The sequence below is a fragment of the Erythrolamprus reginae genome, chromosome 2 (genome assembly GCF_031021105.1).
Source record: "Erythrolamprus reginae isolate rEryReg1 chromosome 2, rEryReg1.hap1, whole genome shotgun sequence".
NCBI classification, from domain to species: Eukaryota; Metazoa; Chordata; class Lepidosauria; order Squamata; family Dipsadidae; genus Erythrolamprus; species Erythrolamprus reginae.
Genome location: NC_091951.1, coordinates 321625335 through 321648630, shown reverse-complemented (window position 1 = coordinate 321648630; position 23296 = coordinate 321625335). Strand labels below are relative to the sequence as shown.

The 23296-nt window shown below is 38.9% G+C and overlaps 2 protein-coding genes across 4 annotated transcripts in view; both read right to left on the bottom strand.

The window, feature by feature from the left end:
* DEPDC1B (DEP domain containing 1B) overlaps positions 1 to 17879 on the bottom strand; it is a 34405-nt gene extending 16526 nt beyond the window's left edge. Inside the window, exons 1-7 of the mRNA XM_070743331.1 lie at positions 17743 to 17879; positions 12193 to 12458; positions 7687 to 7819; positions 6719 to 6846; positions 5050 to 5180; positions 4035 to 4082; positions 1088 to 1219 (exon numbers count right to left, since the gene is read on the bottom strand). Coding sequence (XP_070599432.1) covers positions 1088 to 1219; positions 4035 to 4082; positions 5050 to 5180; positions 6719 to 6846; positions 7687 to 7819; positions 12193 to 12458; positions 17743 to 17790 — 886 coding nt within the window. The 5' untranslated portion in view covers positions 17791 to 17879. The remainder of the gene's footprint in view (positions 1 to 1087; positions 1220 to 4034; positions 4083 to 5049; positions 5181 to 6718; positions 6847 to 7686; positions 7820 to 12192; positions 12459 to 17742) is intronic.
* A 3885-nt stretch (positions 17880 to 21764) lies between these two features.
* Positions 21765 to 23296, bottom strand: part of ELOVL7 (ELOVL fatty acid elongase 7) — a 51405-nt gene continuing 49873 nt past the window's right edge. For all 3 annotated transcript variants that reach the window (XM_070736363.1, XM_070736365.1, XM_070736366.1), the window contains exon 8: positions 21765 to 22866. In XM_070736363.1, the coding sequence (XP_070592464.1) occupies positions 22657 to 22866 (210 nt within the window). In that variant the 3' untranslated portion in view covers positions 21765 to 22656. The remainder of the gene's footprint in view (positions 22867 to 23296) is intronic.

The window sequence follows — 23296 nt, the reverse complement described above, 5'->3', positions numbered from 1 at the left end:
AATTGTCTATATAGAATGGCCATGCTGCTGAAATAATTAGAAACATAGAAACATAGAAGACTGACGGCAGAAAAAGACCCCATGGTCCATCTAGTCTGCCCTTTTACTATTTCCTGTATTTTATCTTACAATGGATATATGTTTATCCCAGGCATGTTTAAATTCGGTTACTGTGGATTTACCAACCACGTCTGCTGGAAGTTTGTTCCAAGGATCTACTACTCTTTCAGAAACTTATCTTTTCTGTGGAATTCTGCATTTGTATGAAATTTACAAATCTGATTTATTTCTATTTTTAAAAAAAATATTTTTATTGATTTTTTAACAAGGTTAAAATACACACAACATAAAACAGTGCATAGTGAACAAAAATTGCCTACCACCCCGACACACACACACACCCCACCACCATATCGGAGGTGTTTTTTATATAAATCACTATAAGCCAAGAGCAAAATATCTAATTACATATTATAGAGTGATTCCAATTTATTTCTTGTAGCTTGGTCTCGGATTCTACTCGTCATATATCTTCTTACTTTGTCCCACCAGTTGTTTCAATTCAGTTTCATTATCCAAATTTATCCTTTTAACCATCATTTCAAATTGAATATGGTCCACCATGTACCTATACCAATTTTGCATTGTCCATTTTGTCGCATCCTTCCAACCCAAAACTATTACCGCCTGAGCGCTTTCTATTGCTGCTTGTTTTATTTCTCTAAAATCTCCCATCGCATTTGCTTTTAACTAATACTGCCATTTCCTTTGTGATTATCCATTGTATATTTAACATTCTACTTATATCCTCTTGCACTTTTTGCCACAATTCCTGCACTATAGGGCATTCCCAAATCATATGCATAAACACTCCTTTATCTGATTTATTTCTATACTAAATCATGATTTGATTAATCCTTGCTCTCTGAATAAACCAGTGTAACATTTAACAACAATTATTCCCAAAACATCAACTTCTAGAAGGAGTCATTTTCATTAGGAAACATGCTGAAGGACAGTACTAAAGTTTTGCTGCACAAGCACTTTGCATGCAGTTGGCAGATACGTTTTTCATGGCATAACTTACCCAGCACGCTGACAAAAACATCAAAGAACTGGAAAGTGAGAAGAGGCTCCTTCATGTGTGCATAATAATCTGCTATGGTTTTAAAGACATCTCTTTCAAAACCTGAGTAGGTGGGCTGTTTCAGATCTGGCCCTAAAAAGAATAGAAAGGGGGTAAGTAGAATGGGGTGGAAAGATTTCCTGGTTGGATTACACAGAGGGCAGAAACAGCACTAATTTACACGTGCAGTCATAACAAAAATTTTATTTATTTTCATTTATTAATGTATAGCTGCCCAGCTCAGGCATAAGTGACTCTGAGTGGTTTACAAAATTTAAAAAATCTGCCAGAGAATAAAAACTGATTAAATAAAACCTACTCCACCTTCATGGCAGCAATACTACAATCAAATCAGCCACACCATTGGCTCCATCCCTATTTGTAGTCATCAGGTCCACTGAGAAAAACCACATTTTTAGAGCCTTTCAGAAAAGCAAGAGGGTGAGGACAACCATACCTCAGTAGAAATGATGTTCCGACAACAACACTATGCTGTTACATAGGTATAGAAATGAAAATAGTGGTTAAACTATTAACAAAGACTTCAGCTAATGTCCTTCTAAAAACTTGTGGGGCAATCATGACATGTCTATTTATAAACTTCAAGATAGTTTTGAACTTCCTAAACAAATTGGTGGTTTAAATGTTTGCAGTACAGATTTGTTTCACCCAAACCACTTCAGAATAGACCCAGGGAATAATCTGTTTGAAAACACTTAAAATTTAATCCTCATCTCCCAACTTCTCCAGATAGATAATCCCTGATTTAAAATGGATAATATTTTAATCCAGAGAATAACCATGATGAACAATTGAAAGGGCTTTCTAATAGTAAAGAATGGCAATAACTAAGAACAATATACTCATACCACCTGAAACTATACCATAAAACAACTTGCAAACCTACCTTCTCCAGTAAATTTTATTCTCACCATGTGTAATATGGCCATTCCAAAAAACTTTGGATTCTTTTATTACCAAATCCAAATTGCCTCTCTATGTGTGAAGTTAAATAAGACATGGAATGAAAGGATCAACTTCCCTTTGAGTACTTAAGCATACCCTAATTTGATTTATAGGAAGAGAACAATACCAATTTTTACGAAGTATGCAATCCACTTGATACTTTCAATGTAAAGAAACCAAGCTTAACTTAAGTCTTTATTATCTATGAATGATATAAAAGGAAATTTCTTCTTCACCTGTATTAGCAACTTTTAGAAAGTTCAGCATTATTCAACCAGCTTTCCTCGGTAACCTTAAATGTTCAAGGACACTGAAGAGGACTGGCCTAGTATATAAGGGTCAGAGACAATCAAAGGAATACAGCTAGTCCTCGATTTATGACCGCAATTGAGCCCAAGATTTTGGTTGCTAAATGAGAAATGTGTGAAGTAAGCTATGCCTCATCTTACAACTTTATTTTGCCACAACTGTTAAGTGAATCACTGCAGTTGGCAGGTTGTAACTCGGTTGCTAGGAGAATCTGGCTTCCCCATTGACTTTGCTTGTCAGAAGGTTGCAAAAGGGAATCCCATGGCCCTGAGACACTGTAACTGTCAAAAATATGAGCCAGTTGCCCAATGTTTGATTTTGAGCATGTGACCATGGAGATCCTGCCCCGAGTCCTCAGAGAGGGGCGGCATACAAATTCAATTAATAAATAATAAATAAATAACAGTAATAAAAGAATGCCACATGAATCCCAGCATCTGGTTAGGTCCCACAGAGTCAGCCTTCTCCAGGTTTCGTCAACTAGACCAGTGTTTCCCAACCTTGGCAACTTGAAGATATTTGGACTTCAACTCCCAGAATTCCCCAGCCAGCATCCGCTGGCTGGGGAATTCTGGGAGATGAAGTCCAAATATCTTCAAGTTGCCAAGGTTGGGAAACACTGAACTAGGCAATGTCATTTGGCAGAGCCCAGGAAAAGAGCTTTCTCTGTGGGGGGGGGGGGGGGCTCTGAAATCAGCTCCCCCCCCCCCAGAGATTCATACTGCCCCCACCCTCATTGCTTTTCATAAGAACCTGCAAACATATTTATGCCATCAGGCTTGGGGGCATCAGATCCCAGCCTCTGGCAATTGAATGTTTAGTGTGCCTACGGCTGTAATTGTATGAATGATTTTAATGTTTAGCCTTTTCATAATGTTTTAAATTACTGTTTATATTAATTGGATCTAGCTGTATTATTGTATACTGTTTGGTCATTGATATGTTGTGAGCTGCCCCGAATCCACGAAGAGGGGCGGCATACAAGTCAAATAGATAGATAGATAGATAGATAGATAGATAGATAGATAGATAGATAGATAGATAGATAGATAGATAGATAGATAGATAGATAGATAGATAGATAGATTAGATTAGATTAGATTAGATTAATAGATAGACAGACAGACAGACAGACAGACAGACAGATAAAATAAGTAAGTAAGTAAGTAAGTAAGTAAGTAAGTAAGTAAGTAAGTAAGTAAGTAAGTAAGTAAGTAAGTAAGTAAGTAAGTAAGTAAGTAAGTAAGTAAGCAGAATTGCCCTAAATCCTGTTTTTCAGGGCCATTGTAACTTAGACCGGTCAATAAAAATGACCTGCTGTAAATTGAGCACTACCTGGGTTAATCCCATCCACTCCTCAAAAAATATTCCACTCACATAAACTGCAGCTTTGGAGCAATGGGTGATGGGAATGAGACATGCCATGTGGCAGATTGATTTTCTGTCAGCTGTTTTGCAGAAAATATCATATTGATGTTAGAAAGATTCTAAGATGGAAAACAGACTTATTTAATTAGGATAGGTTTATTAAGAAATAAAATAATGGTGGGAGGGAAGGTTCTGTTTTACTGAAGTCAATGGAAAAGCGTAAATTCCAAAACAACATATAGAAATAATAAAAAAGTATACTCACAGTTCGCTAAGCATTTCATTGCTGATAGAACCCAGTGTGGAATTTCTTCTGCATCGAACAATTTTAAAAGTGGTTTAAAATGTTAGCAATTATTAGACAAAAGAAATTGGGTTTTAAATTACAACTGCAGCCATCTGTCTGTCTACCTATCATATGCTTCTCCTCATATTAGGATTAAGATTTGTCCCCTTTAGTTCTTATCTATCAAATGAATTACAGTGGTACCTCTACTTAAGAACGCTTCTACTTAAGAACTTTTTTAGATAAGTACTGGGTGTTCAAGATTTTTTTGCCTCTACTTAAGAACCATTTTCTACTTAAGAACCTAAGCCATCTCGGGCTTTTCTGGGATGCCAGAGGAGCCTTTCGGTGGCGCTTAAGGAGGCTTAATGAAGCATTTTTCTTTCTCTGGGTGCTTGAAGAGGGAATAAACCTCTGCCAGTGCCAAGAGAAAAGAAATGCTGCCTTTGCTCTGGGCAGCCCAGAGCGAATGGAGCATTTTCCTTTCTCTGGGTGCTGCCTCAGAGTCCCTCTCTTTTTTTTTAAGCCTTAAAGTTTTGGATTTTTTTTATTCCCCTCATCTCACTTTCTTCCTTCGGCAGCAACTGTCCTCCTCCTCCTCTTCCTCCCACCCAGATTCCAAGCTTTTATTTCTTTCCTAATGGGTTTGCACGCCTTATTTGCTTTTACATTGATTCCTATGGGAAAAATTGCTTCTACTTAAGAACGTTTCTACTTAAGAACCTAATCACGGAACGAATTAAGTTCTTAAGTAGAAGTACCACTGTATATGAGCCTTTCTACGCTGCTGCTCATTGATCAGCTAAGGATAGCTTCATGTAGGCATTGAGGAAAATGATTTTGGAGTACAAAAACAGTACCAGTAATAAGATTGCAATAGAAAACAATAACTTCTAACTTTTTGCCATTGAATGAGCAGGTTAGTGATAAAGATACATTTGTTTCCTGAATAGATTCCAACAAAACTATAACATACTAAACAAGTTCCACTTACTCGATTTATCTTCTAAAATGACAGTTCCTTGTTTGTTGACATTGTACACATTCTGAATGATGTCCTTTGGATTTACAAGTTTAGTGTCCAAAATATCATTTAGAGAATCCAAACCTAAAGTTTTTTGCAAGCTAGAGAAGACATAGAGCAGAGTTATGTAAATTAACTAACAGCAGTTATCTGGAAAATGATTTACAACTAAATAGCTCACATTGTCACTGGATTATGTACATACTGTATATATGAATGAACAGATTATGCTTTGAGTGCGTAATAAAGCTATCTTCAGAGCCTCATTAATAAAACAGTAGACTGTTTTAAAATGAAAATTATTTGCATCTTTCAGATGCAAACCAAATTACATACATATAATAGTGCTACTGTAATATAAAATACAGTAATACCTCGTCTTACGAACTTAATTGGTTCCGAAAGGAGGTTCATAAGGCGAAAAGTTCGTAAGATGAAACAATGTTTCCCATAGGAAACAATGTAAAAGCGATTAATGCGTGCAAGGGGGGGAAAAATCACAAAATGGTGCTCTGCTGGGCGGCGCCGCCCAGCTGTCAACTTTTAAAACAGCCGGGGGGCTTCTCGCCGTTCTCCCAAACCCAAACCCGAACTTTTGCCGAACATTTCGGGTTCAGGAGGCCGCGGAGAAGTTCCGCCGCCTGCCTGTCACCTTCTGAAACAGCCGGGGGGCTTCTCAGTGTTATCCCGAATGCCGAACCCGGAAGTTCGGCAAAAGTTCAGGTTCCGGAGGCCGCCGAGAAGCGTCCCCAGCTGTTTCAGAAGGTTACACCCGGTCCCAGAGATAACCTGGCCCGGTGCCATGAAGGGCTTTATAGGTCATAACCAACACTTTGAATTGTGACTGGAAACTGATCGGCAACCAATGCAGACTGTGGAGTGTTGGTGTGACATGGGCATATTTAGGGAAGCCCATGATTGCTCTCGTGGCTGCGTTCTGCACGATCTGAATTTTCCGAACACTTTTCAAAGGTAGCCCCATGTAGAGAGCGTTACAGTAGTCGAGCCTCGAGGTGATGAGGGCATGAGTGACTGTGAGCAATGACTCCCGGTCCAAATAGGGCCGCAACTGGCGCACCAGGTGAACCTGGGCAAACGCCCCCCTCGCCACAGCTGAAAGATTTATTTATTTATTTTATTTATTATTTGGATTTGTATGCCGCCCCTCTCCGAAGACTCGGGGCGGCTCACAACATTAGAGAAAGATGTTTCTCTAATGTGAGCTGTGGATCGAGCAGGACGCCCAAGTTGCAGACCCTCTCTGAGGGGGTCAATGATTCTCCCTCCAGGGTAATGGATGGACAGATGGAATTGTCCTTGGGAGGCAAGACCCAATATTACAAAGGAATAAGAGACAGATTGATGTCAAGTCCAAGAACAGTTTGCAGAGTTTCTTCTAAACAGTTTCTGGTACTATTCTTCATCTACAGAGAGAAATATTGCCAAACTAAAGCAAACCATTTTCCTCCTTATGGTTATACTCTAAGAACTTCTATTGAGGAGCTGTGTTGACCCTGTTCCTCCCAACCCAAACTATTGAAAATTTAGCCTCTTATTTCTCTGAAATGTATTCCCTCCCTCCTGGAATACATTCCACCACATTTATTTTGTAAAAGAACAACTCAGGCAGCATGCTTACTATGATAAAGTCCTGGACTTCCATATGTCTTGTACATTTGCCTCTTTTAATTGTCGACGATGGATCAGCTTGCATGCTGGTACTTCTCCAATTGCTATGCTGTGACGTTTGAACCATAGTTCAGAATTCTGTAGCGGTGTGAGAGGGAAAAAATCCTAATTATTATTAATCTAATCTTATCAGGAAAGACTTAATGAACTCAATCTATATAGTCTGGAGGACAGAAGAGAAAGGGGAGGCATGATTGAAACATTTAACTATGTTAAAGGGTTAAATAAGGTTCAGAAGGGAAGTTTTTTAATAGGAAAGTGAACACAAGAACAAGGGGGCACAATCTGAGGTTAGTTGGAGGAAAGATCAGAAGAAACATGAGAAAATATTATTTTACTGAAAGAGTAGTAGTTACTTGGAAAAAACTTCTAGCAGACATGGTTGGTAAATCCATAGTAACTGAATTTAAACATGACTGGGATAAACATATATCCATCCTAAGATAAAATACAGGAAATAGTATAAGCGAAGACTAGATGGACCATGATGTCTTTTTCTGCCGTCAATATTCTATGTTTCTATAACTTTGCCCTTTCATGGCAACATTGCTTTGCAAGCAATATATTTAACCAAACTGTGTAAAATATCATAATTAAGTCCAATTCAAATAAATGAAACAAGTTCTACTAAGGCACCAATTTTAACCCTAATTTTAATTCCATTCCCTACTATCCTGTCAGAGCTGAAGAAACTTCTTAGATGAGAAACAAAAGGTTTTCCCCCCCAAAAAAGGTTTCCTCCTGAAAAGGCACCTTTGGGACAACTATGTCCTGGGTGACTGGCAATTTCAACAGACTTCCACTAATTTTATTTTTTCTTTATATATCTGAAGGCAGAAAAGATGATAATATTGCCATAATCTCATGCATTTGTATATCTCAGTGCATTACACATTGATGTACGGGAAGATATCTTACCAATGTGATAGGTTTCACTGGGATGTGCTCTTGGAAAGTAATTTTTTCAAAGTCCCAGCTTGGGAATTTCACAATTTCTTTTCGATACGGAGATCGTTTAGGGTATGGTTTTAATGGTGAGAAAGGAGGAAACCTAAAATTTAAAAACAACCTGTTAAAACCTTCTTAGGAACACTACCATTCTGCCCTGAGAATCTAGTCCCATTGATACTACAAGACAACCTTTCTTTAAGCTGAAAGAATTTCAGAGACATAATTAAACAACTTCTCCAAAACTAAAGATACACAAACAATGATATCAATTTATAAACGATTGAGCTAAAAAATCTTTTTTGCTTTGATAGGGAAATCACAACAAAATTTTATTCAAGTGAAATATCTATAAATAGATAAACCTGATGCTGCAAAATATTGAAGAATTTTCACCTTCACTTGTTTCAATATTTTTCCTTTACTCTTATTGGAAGAAAGTTATCATTTGGGATCAGCTAAAACCAAGATTCAGGTGATGTTTCATTAACAATTTTATATTTTGCTTCTCTTTCAGGCACAATTTTAAATGTTTCTTAGTAGGACAGATAGATTTTGTATCTCACAAATTCTACTGAAAATGTTATTTTCAAAGTTTACAAATTCTGTTTTGAAGCTTATGCTACTGGGAAACAAATGATGAAACCTGATAATGTTATCTATTTTGTTTTATTTTACATTGTTTCATGCAAAGCTGCTGATTGTATTACAAAACTGTACAAATATTTCAGTTTATTCACTGCTACAAATCATTGGGTGGTATATTTTCTGGCTACATGTGGGCATTTTTGATCCTAGGCAATAATAAATTGAGTGTCTTTCACAAAAACATAAGATTAATTTGGGATTTAATAAATCATCCTCTACCGATATTCAAGAAGATGCTACTGTCCCTCCAAAGTACAAAGTTCAATAAGAATAACATTAATCAAGTGGATTGCCTTTGATACTAGAATGCTATCATGGTGAGTAGCCATCGAATAATTATTTTTATGACATTCTAAATCCTGACAAGGTATCAAGAGGAAACAATACCAGAATTATTTAGGATCATGTATCATTCCTGATAACCTAATTGTGAACCTGAAATTATTCCATAAATGTTCCATTATGATGAGGAATATATTATCCCTGATGAGATTCATTAGGTTTTTGTGAGGTTTGCATTTTTACAATCACACAGAAGAATTTCTGCTAAAAAAAATCATGATAATGCTCAAAAAGTGAAAGTGGAAATAGTGATCTGGTGTTGATTTGGTTTCCTGCCTATTTAAAAGTCATCCTGACTGAGAATCTCCAGAAACACCTTTTTAAAAGGTATTCCAGCTTATTGTAAGGGGTTATTTTGCAATGACTGGACACATTAGAGTTTAAATCAGTGTTTCTCAAACTTGGCAATTCTGAAATGAATGGCTGGGGAATTCTGGTAATTGGAAGTCCACACATTTTAAAGTTGCCAAATTTGAGAAAAAGTGGCTAAGATCATGGGTGTCAAACTCTATTTCATTTAGGGTTGTGTTTGACTTCGGAGGGCCGGGGTGAGCGTGGCCAGCTTGATGTTATTCGTGTCAGGGCAACTGTGGTGGCCCAAGTGTTCTGCCAGTTAAAATAGGTTCCTCACCTCCGTTTTCGGCTGTGACAGCCTCCTGCAACCCTCGGCCAGCGAAAACGGAGCTCGGGAGGACTGGATATGTGGCCAGATCTAAATACCCCGTGGACAGGTTTCGGTCTACAAGCTTTGAGTTTGACATCCGTGGCTTAGATGAAAACATTATACAATGCTTTATTTCTTACACATGTTTCCCCAACAATAACAAATGGTTAACTTCGCCCTTCTAGCCTGGCCAGGTTAACTTAGGTAAACAAGTCTTTGGGGATCAGTCCCTATAGTAGTTAAATGTTTTTGAAGTGGCCTGGTGCACCAGTTGCGGCCCTACTTGGACCGGGAGTCACTGCTCACAGTCACTCATGCCCTCATCACCTCGAGGCTTGACTACTGTAACGCTCTCTACATGGGGCTACCTTTGAAGAGTGTTCGGAAACTTCAGATCGTGCAGAATGCAGCTGCGAGAGCAGTCATGGGCTTCCCTAGGTATGCCCATGTTACACCAACACTCCGCAGTCTGCATTGGTTGCCGATCGGTTTCCGGTCACAATTCAAAGTGTTGGTTATGACCTATAAAGCCCTTCATGGCACCGGACCAGAATAACTGCGAGACCACCTTCTGCCACACGAATCCCAGCGGCCCGTTAGGTCCCACAGAGTTGGCCTTCTCCGGGTCCCGTCGACTAAACAATGTTGGCTGGCGGGACCCAGGGAAAGAGCATTCTCTGTGGCGGCCCCAACCCTCTGGAACCAGCTCCCCCCGGAGATCAGGACTGCCCCCACCCTCCTTGCCTTTTGTAAACTTCTTAAAACCCACCTCTGCCGTTAGGCATGGGGGAACTGAGACATCTTCCCTTGCCTATGTAGTTTTATGTATGAAATGTTTGTGTGCATGTTTTTATATAAGGGGTTTTTTAGGTTTTTAATGTAAAATTGTTATTTTAGACTTAATATTAGATTTGTCATTGTATACTGTTTTATCACTGCTGTGAGCCGCCCCAAGTCTGTGGAGAGGGGCGGCATACAAATCTAATAAATAAATAAATAATAAATAAATAAATACAATCCTTGGCTCCCTACAAATGTTCTTGCGTTTGTGAGGCATTATGTGTTGCCTCAGCCTCTTAGCTCCTTTCATAAAACCTGATGCAGAACTAATTTGCTGTTGAGGTCCAGGCTACATTTCAAGTTCTGCTTTTAAGCAATGGTATTGTTAAACATCTAACCAAAACTCCAGGCAGGGACGAAGCCAAAATAGGCTGTTGACCATGTGGTTACATCAATTATGAGCCCTTTTATTGTCTGTTGTTGATGCACTTGTCTGTACGTCACTTCCTGCTTTTTTGTCACCTATTCTCATACTCATCCATATCTCTCTGGGTTGGCTTTCCCTTTTGAGCCTGGGGGATATGGAGGGTATGGTGGTGTTGGAAAGTAGTTACTAGAAAGCTGAACTAAAGCCATTTTAAAAAGGAAAGGCAATCTACCATTTGGTGAAGCAAGAGTGTCACATGGACAGACAAGGGATGAACGAGAAGGAACCATTACAATAAGAGCAACAGAAATCAGTCACTTCAGTTAGAAAGTAGGAGACTGAGCTAAACAAAAAATTAGAACCAGAGAGACCTTTAAAAGCAAGACATGCACATTTGTGCCAATTATAAAAGGGTGTTGCGTCCCTGGCATGGAGCCATCCTCATTTAGCGCTCCTGTCTTGTGTACTGAATAAACCTTTGAACCCTGAACTATGATTCTGGTTTCTGACTTGAGCAAGGAACAAATCATAGAGAAAAAATTATTCCCATCAATGTACTGAACTGGTTATCTATAGATATGCAGTGTTCTTGAAATAGTTAGGGTGTGGCTAAATTAGTCAGCTGGAATGACCAATTGTGTAGCTGGATGGCTATGGACTAAGTTTATGTTGGTCAGTTTGCACTAGATGGGGTGTGGAGGGGGGATTGAACATTTCCCCATCAGTGTATAACGCTGTAAAACATTTATGTCTTGGGGAAAGAGGAGTTAAGCATAGCCTTTACAAAAGGAGGAAATACTCAACGTCATCCTCTCACCCTCCATCCACAAACACACATACACACAGAGAGAGAAACGATAGAGGCAAAGCAAATCAGAGGGGGGGGGTGTCATTGTTTTGATCTGCCTGTATTTTGGCCTGAAATGCAAAAAGGCACCTTTGGCAAATGGGCCAAGGAGAAAAGGCAGTGCCCAAATGGTTGGGGGCAGAAGCCTGGGGACCAATCTGGCATGACCAAGTGAAGGAGGCAAACAATCATAGACCACCATGGTCACATGATCGTGATTCAGGTGCTTGGCAACTAGTGAACACTTGCAATGGTTGAACACACACACACACCCCGGATCATGTGATCATTATTTGCAATCCACAGTAACTGAATTTAAACATGTCTGGGATAAACATATATCCATCCTAAGATAAAACACAGGAAATAGTATAAGGGCAGACTAGATGGACCATGAGGTCTTTTTCTGCCGTCAGTCTTCTATGTTTCTATCTTTACTACTGGCTTTCAACAAGCATAGTCAATGGGAAGCTGGTATTAAGTTGAAAGTCACAGTGACATGACATTACTCCTAATAACCAAGAACAATCTTCTTAACATCCACAACGTCCTTCATAAGCTGGTGCAGTCGTCTGATTTTTCACTTTACAACCACACTGCTTAGTGACATAATTCCCAATCGCAATTACAGTTGTTAAATTTTGCTTATGCTGCAAGAATCGTGCCGTTTCTTTCTTTTCTAAGGATTTAATGCTTGCTTGAAATACAGTCATTTAAAATTGAACACAGCACAGAGTTTCTGCCCCAAAAATCCATTCAGTTATTTACCTATATAATTTAGCATTATCCTCAAAATCATCTTTGCCCCATCTTCCTTTGACATCTTCAATAACGTGATTTTTCAGGAATTTTTTGAGAAGCTGAACTGTTTGACCACGAGTTACTTCTGGGCTAAAGTTTTGGTTGCGTCTCAGCAGTTTGTGTAACCACTCCGCAGCCTCAGAAGCTGTGAAGCAACCTTCGTAGCTTTTGAAGTGAAAGCGATGTTTCCGTAAAGGCATTCCATTTCGAAAGAGCTCAACAGTCTCATTCCACTGAAAAAAAATATATGAAAGTTTCATCTAACAAGTTAGTACTTGTTGGGGCAGCACCTGAGAAGGAACAAAAGAATGTATGCAGAAATCTAACTTGTACCTTCTAATTTAAGCTTTTAGGCTTTTTTCCATATTAGCCAGGTTTTTCCAGTTTTTTAATATATTATTTTTTATAAGAAAGTCTAAGAAATACCTGATTGTTTTTTTAGTTGTTTCCCTTTAACAACCATACATTTTTAAATCAATGCTTGAATACATTTAGGTTTTAAATTACTTGAGCATAAATCTGCTTTGATTGGTGTATACAATCACAAAACTGTGACATGGTAATTTGGGTACTGAAATTCTCAATCACGCTTGTCTTAATAGCGACCATTCATTTTACACTGTTTTATTTATCTTAAAAAATTGCTGTCCTGTTTTATTGCTCACAAGGCATAAAAATTTTGGAGGAAAATTGATTGCCTTCACCACCTGTCTGTTCATATATATCAGAGGCAAGACTTAAAGCTGAGGCAACATGTTGCTTTTTAATTGAGGATTTTATAATGCCTAGTCACTGCCCAAAGCTGTTAGAACTGATATGAGTGACAGACCAAAACATCTGGAAAGTCCAAATTATAGTACTACATTTTGTATATTTTGTAAAGTTTGTAGTTGTTTTATATGATGAATTATATGATGTTTTATATGATTTATTTATCATATAAATAATAATTTATGGCAGTTATGATGAAGTTGCATTATTATTTTCTAGAACCGTAATTCCTACCAGTCTTTGTAACCTAGGAGTTACTAAGGGGCATGCATAAGAGCACCAGCATGCCTTGCGTCCCCTGTCCTAATGTTTCTCTCTCACTAGTATCAGGTATATAAACATTGTTATATCTTTGTATACTATCAATTCTTGACAAAATAAATAAATAATAAATAAATAAAATAAATAGGTAAGTCTATTTTTCCTATCTCCATCAAATATGCATGTATTTCTGCACATCTATTCATAATTGGGGCATGGATTTTTTTTCAAACTGTTCAAGGAAAAATTTTAAAAATTCATAAACTGGGTTCATATTAAATTATAAATTTTAATCATGAGTTATTTAATGAAAGCCGGTGGCTAGAAATGTATTTATTATTTATATTTATAAATACCCACTCCGATAGGGCTCAGAGCGGCTAGCAGCAATTATAAATACTAAAACAATAATAAAATACAACAATGATAAAACAGCAATGTTATAAAAATATGTAAAAGCCTGGAAAAAACCATACATACACACAATCATTCTTAATTTCAGGCCTGCCGGAAAAGCCAAGTCTTAACAGCTTTCCAGAAGACCGGTAGGGTAGAGATAGTATGGATCTCTGGAGGCAGTTGATTTCAAAGTGTCAGAGCCACCACAAAGAAGGCTCTTCCCTGAGGTCCCGCCAGCCGACATTATTTAGCAGACAGGATTCGAAGAAGACCAACTGTGGACCCTTACTGGCCATAACGAAGTATGAGGCAGGAGGCGGTCCCATAAGTAGTCCGTCTCTGACCCATTTAGGGCTTTAAAAGTGATAACCAATACCTTGAATTGCATCCGGAGACTAACTGGTAATCAATGCAGCTCGCATAAGTTTGGTATAATATGGGCGTACCTTGGTACACCCATTATTGTATGTGCCGCTGCATTTTGCACCAGCTGAAGTCTCTGAATGTTCTTCAAGAGTAGCCCCATGTAGAGCGCATTGCAATAGTCAATGCGCTCTACATGGATTTTTGCATGCACTCTACGTGTGATGCATTTTTGGATGCATAATACATCCAAACAACACTATCACTCCAGCAAGCATTTAATGATTCAGTGCCCTGGTTAGGCTTAACATAGCACAAGGTAATTGTTCCAGTACAGGTAGTCCTCAATTTACAACAATTCATTTAGTGACCAAAGTTACAAAAACACTGAAAAAAGTGACTTATGGCTGTTTTTCACATTTATGATCTTCACAGTCACGTCATCAAAATTCAGATAATAATAATAATACGTAATAATAATAATAATAATAATAATAATAATAATAATAATTTATTGGATTTGTATGCCGCCCCTTGCTTGGCAACTGACTCATATTTATGATGGTTGCAGTGTCGGGGGGAGGGGGTTGTCATGTGATCCTCTTTTGTGACCTTCTTACATGCAAAATCAATGAGGATAATTTTCAGATTCATTTAATGATTGTGTGACTAACTTAACGGCTGCAGTGATTCACTTAACAACGGTGGCGCAAAAGGTCATAAAACGGGGCAAAATTCACTTAACAGATATTTCATTTAGCAAAAAAAATATGTTGGCCTCAGCTGTAAGTCAAGGATTACCTGCACAAGAATCATGATTTGTGGGATGCAAAGTTTTAAGTGTTAATTAAAAACAAACTCCCAAGTTTTCTGAAAGAAAGGCTGTAGCTTAATCTTAATTTACTAATACTCTTTTAAAAATTAATGTGATAACAATAACATTAACAATAGCATTTAGACTTATATACCGCCTCACAGTGCTTTACAGCCCTCTCTAAGCAGTTTACAGAGAGTAAGCATATTGCCCCGAACAGTATGAGTCCTCATTTTGCTGACCTTGGAAGGATGGAAGGCTGAGTCAACCTTGAGCCTACTGAGATTTGACCTGCCAAACTGCTGGCAGCCGGTGATCAGCAGAAGTAGTTTGCAGTACTGCATTCTAACCACTGCACCAACCAAGGCTCTTAGTTGGAAATGTATGCTCTTATCTACCCTATAAAATGACACAGCCCATTTAACACCACGCTTTGCTGCATATGGATGCTGTGTACATAAAGAAAACACAACTCAGTTTTAATAAGGCATAAAACAGAAATGAGCAGCTCTTAGGGATACCTTTTTACCTGCAAAAGATCTGACTGAATCTCTGAAATGTTCAGGGGGACTAATATTTATGTCTGAAACTCTACAGATACATATCATTCAGGAGATGAGAATTTAAATGCTACCTTGACTGGTGAGATATGGCAGATTTTGTCTTGCAGACAAAGTAGCAGTCATGCAGGCTCTGGCTGTGGCTCAGAAAGAACTGTACTACAGTGTTCCCTCGATTTTCGCGGGTTCGAACTTCGCGAAAAGTCTATACCACGGTTTTTCAAAAATATTAATTAAAAAATACTTTGCGGGTTTTTTCCCTATACCACGGTTTTTCCTGCCCATATGTCATCGCCAAACTTTAATCTGCCTTTAATAAATATTTTTTTTAATAAACTTTAATAAATAAACATGGTGAGTAATGATCTAAATGGTTGCTAAGGGAATGGGAAATGGCAATTCAGGGGTTTAAAGTGTTAAGGGAAGGCTTGTGATACTGTTCATAGCCAAAAATAGTGTATTTACTTCTGCATCTCTACTTCGCGGAAATTTGACTTTCGTGGGCGGTCTCGGAACACATCCCCCGCGAAAATCGAGGGAACAATGTATATCCTATATAGCAGTGATGGCAAACCTTTTCCTCTTTGGGTGCCAAAAGAGTGAAGGCATGCTCTAATGCACATGCGCAAGTGCCCATACCCATAATTCAGTGCCAGGGAGGACAAAAACAGTTTCTGTTGGGCCAAGTAGAAACATAGAAACATAGAAGATTGATGGCAGAAAAAGACCTCATGGTCCATCTAGTCTCCCCTTATACTATTTCATGTATTTTTATCTTAGGATAATAATGATGATGATGATGATGATGATGATGATAATAATAATTTATTAGATTTGTATGCCGCTCCTCTCTGTAGACTCGATGGAAACAGGCATGTTTAAATTCAGTTTAAATTAAAACTGTGGATTTACCAACCACAGCTCCTCCAGTAGGCTTGTATTTCACTCTGCCCAGGCTCCAAAAGCTTCCTTGGAGCTGGTGGAGGGTGAAAACAACTTCCCCCATTCCCCAGAGGCTCTCTGAAAGCCAAAAACACTCTCCCAGAGCCTGTGTGAGCCAAAAATCAGCTGGCCGGCACACACATGCACGTTGGAGTTGAGCTATGGCAATGGTTCACGTGCCAGCAGATATGTCTCTGCATGCCACCTGTGGCACCCGTGCCGTAGGTTCGCCATCACTGCTATATAGATATCCTATATATCCTATACATATATATATATTGAGACTGAAGGATGCCAATGCAAATGCAAATATCCTATATTAATATGTATTAAAATACCCAAATACACCAGCATTAACTTGTAGTTTTCTTTACAACAGTATGCAGGTGCTTTTTTTCCAGGAGGTTTCCCTTTATGATTCTCCTTTCCTGTCTAGACTACCATCCCATAATTTTTCCGGAAGCCTCCATCCCAAACTAAGCAGTTCAAACAGATTTGGTTGTGTTTAAGTTACATGCTGCAATTATACTCGAAGTTGAACACTTGAATAAGACACATAAAAAGGAATTTGGGGGGAAACCATGGTTCAGTGGCAGTGAAGGCAGCATCCACAGCTGAAATGTTAATTTATATAAACATCCAATTTCCATCACAAGTGCAAACGTTCCTAAAACAGGCCATTCTATTCAAAATACCAGCGTTCTTCAATGCCAGCACCTGCCCAGATGTGCTGGATTGATTCCAAAAACTGGCTGCAAGTTAGGAGAACTGAATTTCACTATACATACACATGCGCTTTGGGGCAATTTGAAACTATTCATCCTGCAGAGAACTGTTAACTTGAATTGTAGTCAAATACAGTATACAGAACGTATGGTATACTGTATAATTGTAGTCAATTTATACATGAAATTATAGCCTCTACGTAAGCAGAATTTTATTCAATATTTGGGAATGCTTCACCAAGATTCTATCATCATTCCAAATCTAATAAATAATAATAATTATTATTATTATTACTATTACTATTATTATTATTATTATTATTATTACTATCACTCATCTACTCCCATTTATGACTGTAACTTGTTGCTTGTATCCTTAAGATTTTTATTAGTATTGTTTCCTGATTGCTTATTTGTACTTTATGACAATCATTAAATGTTGTACCTCATGGTTTTCGACAAATGTATATTTTCTTTCATGTACACTGAGAGCATATGCACCAAAGACAAATTCTTTGTGTGTCCAATCACACTTGGGCAATAAAGAATTCTATTCTATACTATTCTATTCTCAAGGAGTGGAGGTACCGGGTCACATGCAGAGTGCATTCCCTGCTTATTTTCAGGGACAAAAAAAGGCAGCTAGTGTTTAGAAAGCCTTTGGAAAACGTGCTTTACTCACCAGCCTAGTTGCTCGGTAGGGCCCGGGGCCCACGAGTCGAGGCTCCATCGGTCGCCCCGAAAAATACAAAACTCCGCGGTCCGTCTCCACGGCGACCGAAGGACACAGTATATAGAAGGAAAGTTTGAATCGGAGGCTACCGCGTTCTGATTGGGCCAAATGTAGGTCACATGACACCTCGGAATTATCCGATTGGAGGAACTCCGTTCATAAAAAGGGGGCGGAGGGAAAGCATCCCGCGGTCGCTCTTTGCCCCTAGATAAGAAGGCGATTGGTTCTCTGCCAGAAACGTCAGAGATGCGTGTGTGTGTTTTTTTTGTTACCGACGATGCCCAATCAGCTCCTTTTCTCCGTCACCAATCGCTGGACTGCAGCGAGGTAAAATGAACCGGCTGATAATTTCAAGCGATGCATTTTGCTCAGCTGCCTCAACTCTGTACATCTGCGAACAGGTGACGTTGCTCGCGGCCGCTTCGGTGGCTTCTTGCTAAAGATCGATACTGCGTCATCGCGGCATTTGGAAGAATTCCATCCTTCCCCGCTGTATGGATGGCACACAAAGGCTATAGCCAAGAACGGAGGAAGCCGTGTGACACGCGTTAAACCTCTTTCAACCTTGGTGGGAACTGAAGTAATTGTGATTTGCTCAACCAGGGTCTGCACAATCATGGGTTAATACGTGGGAGCTTGTTGGTGTGTCTGCTTCATGAGAATGTCCCCATCAATCTTTTATGTATGCTGCATATGCACCTAGACAAATTCCTTGTGCGTCCAATCACACTTTATTTTATTTATTTATTTTGTCCAGAATACACAATAACACACAATGAAGGTTATAGAGGGTATAGTAGAGCAGATATATGAGATATAGGAGAGACTATAGGACAAGGGACGAAAGGCACTCTAGTGAGTTTATGCTCGCCCCTTACTGACCTCTTAGGAATCTGGAGAGGTCAACCCTGGATAGTCTAAGGGTAAAATGTTGGGGGTTAGGGGATGACACTACGGAGTCCGGTAATGAGTTCCACACTTCGACAACCCGATTATTAAAGTTGTATTTTTTACAGTCAAGTTTGCAGCCGTTAATATTAAGCTTGAATCTGCACTGAGCCTTCTAGATTGAGTGATTACAAGTTTCAGGTAGTATCTCAAATCCTGTTTACGTATTCTGGGATTTGTAATCGAGACAACTCCTTGTGGTTCAGGGCTTTTGGATCAAGTAATGGAAAGACTGGAACTTAGACAAAGCATTAATGTAAATGTAAAACTAAATTTTACAGTTCTAAAACGGATACAGTTCTACAGAGGAATAATTGAGTCTGTCATCTGCAACTGTCTGGTTTGGTGCTGCAACCCAACAAGACCGACACAGACTTCAGACGATAATCAGAACTGCAGAAAAAACAATTGCTGCCAACCTGTCTTCCATTGAGGACCTGTATACTGCAAGAATCAAAAAGAGGGCGGGGAAAATATTTACTGACCCCTCGCATCCTGGACACAAACTGTTTCAACACCTACCCTCAAAACTTTGCTACTGAGAACTGCACATCAAGACAACTAGACACAAGAAGGTTTTTTTTCCTGAACGCCATCACTGCTAAACAAATAATTCCCTCAACACTGTCAAACTATTTACTAAGTCTGCACTACTTAGTTTTTTGTCATCATTTCTATCACCCATTTCATCCCACTTATGACTGTATGACTGATACTTGTTGCTTGTATCCTTAAGATTTTTATTAATATCATTTCCTCATTGCTTATTTGACCCCTATGACAATCATTAAGTGTTGTACCTCATGATTCTTGACAAATGTATCTTTTCTTTTAGGTACACTAAGAGCATATGCACCAAAGACAAATTCCATCCTCAGTCCAGATAAACAAATAATATCAACCCTTTATAAATTTATATTACAACACAAACTTTTCAAAGGTTAAAGGAAATATGGTTGCCTGGGCCCAAAACTTTGGTTATACAATAAATTTGTCAGAATGGGATAAAATCTGGACCCAGAACTACAAACTAACTATAGCCACTAACTTTAGAGAGAACATCTATAAGATGTCACCTTCCTCCAGCCCGCCTATCTAAAATGTTTCCATCTACAACTCCTTTCTGCTGGAAATGTAAACAAAAAATAGGGACCTACTACCACCTTTGGTGGACGTGCCCCAAAGCTAGGACCTTTTGACTAAAGATTAAAAAATACCTTGAACAAATTATACAGAAATCAATTCCCTTAAAACCAGAACTATTCCTCTTAGGGATAATTAGGCAGCCATTAAACAAAGATGATAGATACCTACTAGTAAACATTTTAATTACTGCAAGTATAACATTCGCCCAATTTTGGAAATTGGATCACACCCCATCTACCCTAAATTTCATTAACAAAACCCATGAATGTGCTGAAAATGACCCTCAAACTACAGGACAAAGAGGAATCAGAGTTCTACAAAATGTGGAATAAATGGTACACCTGGCTGGATAAAAGACAATATTCAATTCCATCATGATCTTTTTACCCTTCACCCAAACAATTATCCCACAAACCTATAAAATAATATTATGAATCATTGATAAAAGGATGAACCTAATCCAAAACCACAAAACTCAAACTTTAACCCAAGTTTAGAAACCTAAAACTTTTATCTATATTGATAGTAAAGATCTTAAAAGCTGTAGAGTAATCGGGTTGACACTATTTACGACATTTGATAAACTCATAGATGAACTTTCTTCTTTTTTTATTTTTTATTTTTCTTCTCTCTTTCTCCCCCTTTTCTCTTTTTCTTTCTCCCTCTAGCTTTTCCTCTTTATTTTCTTCCCCTATGTAAGTGTGTATTTTGTTTTATAACTGCATACTCTAAATTCATATAAATTTGTACTAATATTTACATAGTCCTTTTGCTTTCTGTATCCCCTCCCCCATTTATCTTCAATAAAGATTACATTTTATTTTTTTTAAAAAACCAAATTCCTTGTGCGTCCAATCACACTTGGCCAATTAAGAATTCTATTCTATCAACTTTTCCCTAAATCACTGAGTCTTCTAGATCAGGGCTCCCCAACCGCCGGTCCGCGGACCAGTACCGGTCCGCGGGGCATGTTGCACCGGTCCGTGGAGTCAGCAGCTGCCAGTCCTCCTGCCGCCGCCCCCTCCCTCCAGTGCTTCATCTCCCGCTGGGAAAGAGGCCTCGGGAGGCAGGTTCTGCCGGCCACAGGGGGATGGACGGGACAGAGGAGCGGGAAGGACCGGGAGGCTCAAGCCTATTTTGGCTTCTGCAGTGGCACGCCTTTGCGTTTTTGGCTGGGGGGGAGGCAGGAGAGCTGGCCTGACCCCCTCCCTCCAGCGCTTCACCTGCCGCCGGGCAAGAGGGTTTGGGAGGCAGGTTCTGCCGGCCACAGGGCGATGGCGGGAAAGAGGGGCGGGAAGGACCAGCACCCCCATGCTTAATCCCGCCCCCAACCACACCCCTTTCCGCCCCCACCGGGCCATAGAAAAATTGCCTTGCTGAACTGGTCCCTGGTGGAAAAAACGTTGGGGACCACTGTTCTAGATCGAGTTATCGCAAGTGCAGAAGTTTCAGGTAGTATCTCAATTCCTGTTTACATATTCTGGGATTTGCAGTCAAGACAACTCCTTGAGGTCTAGGGCTTTTGGATCAAACAATGGAGAGACTGGAACTTAGGCAAAGGGTTGGTAAATGTAAAACTGAATTTTAGATCCACTAAAAAAATTCTCTTTAGATTTTGACTTAAGATCCATTAAACTACCAATAGCTTTTTCCAGGGACAATTATTGGACTTTTGCTATGGTCCCAATAGTCTTAACAAACTCTCCATCTTAATAAGCTTTGAACTGATTCCAGAAGAAGCTGGCCTTCACTTTAAAACATGACAGTATTTTAGCAAGCATAAATGCATTGTTCTACAAATTCCAAGGGTGTGAATGTTTCCTCCAAACCATCCCATTATTAAAACCCTAAGAGACATTAAAAAATTCAGAGAGCTGAAGACTTATGAATCATAGTTTTTAATATACAGTAGTACAGTTTGTATAAAACAAAAATTGATAGATATATTAACAGTGAGGTTCATACCCTTTGTATCATCTATGAAACTTTTCCATTTCAGTTAAAAGCAGCCTAAGAAAGATATGATCCAGTTAAAACAAATGTATCCTCATCAGTGTTCAAAGTATTGTTGTATACTTATCAAACACACTTCATCTGTATAATGAGGATACATAAGCATTTAAGAGTGCTGCTAAATTGTTTAATACAGTGGTCCCTCGATTTTCGCGGGTTCGAACTTCACGAAACGGCTGTACCACGGTTTTTCAAAAATATTAATTAAAAAATACTTTGCAGGTTTGTTCTCTATACCACGGTTTTTCCCGCCCGATGACGTCATACGTCATCGCCAAACTTTCGTCCACCTTTAATAAATATATTTTTTAATAAACTTTAATAAATAAACATGGTGAGTAATAATCTAAATGGTTGCTAAGGGAATGAGAAATTGCAGTTTAGGGATTTAAAGTGTTAAGGGAAGGCTTGTGATACTGTTCATAGCCAAAAATAGTGTATTTACTTCCGCATCTCTACTTCGTGGAAATTCGACTTTCGCGGGCGGTCTCGGAACGCATCCCCCACGAAAATCGAGGGAACACTGTATATATATATATATATATTCACAATATGCACTTTATTGCTGAAAGTTGTGGGTTGTAACTAGGTAGTTTTTATTTCATCTCACATCAGATTTAAATTCCAAATAATTTATAATAAAATATATTTTCTTGTCCTGGAAAACCATATACAAAACATCCAGTGTGCTGTGTGCTGAAGCCTCTTGATTGTCAAGTACTGTACATTGAAGATCTTGTTTTGTTGCTGAGCCCTTCATTCACTTTTCTTTAGGCTAACGCCATTTTGCAAATGTTTTGGGAGCCGCTGACCCTTAGTGTAAGCATTATACCAAAAGTGTAGAAACAAGAGTAAAAACAAAGATCCGTAGAGCCCAATGATGAACATGAAAATAGGATACTGATACTGACAATTATCCATGAGGTAGATTTGTCCTATATGCGCTGTCACCAAAATGAACTGCACCTGGAAAAATATAATTACTTTGTTTAGATTTCTTACAAGAGAAGAAGAAGTTTTACTTTTTGACTTAGGACGTGAAAACTAGACATGAACTGTCTAAATAAATATTGTGGATTTTGAATACATAGTCATGCCCTCATCACCTCGAGGCTCGACTACTGTAATGCTCTCCACATGGGGCTACCTTTGAAAAATGTTCGGAAACTCCAGATCGTGCAGAATGCAGCTGCGAGAGCAATCATGGGCTTCTCTAAGTATGCCCATATTACTCCAACACTCCACAGTCTGCATTGGTTGCCGATCAGTTTCTGGTCACAATTCAAAGTGTTGGTTATGACCTATAACGCCCTTCATGGCACCGGACCAGAATATCTCCGGGACCGCCTTCTGCCACACAAATCCCAGCGACTGGTTAGGTCCCACAGAGTTGGTC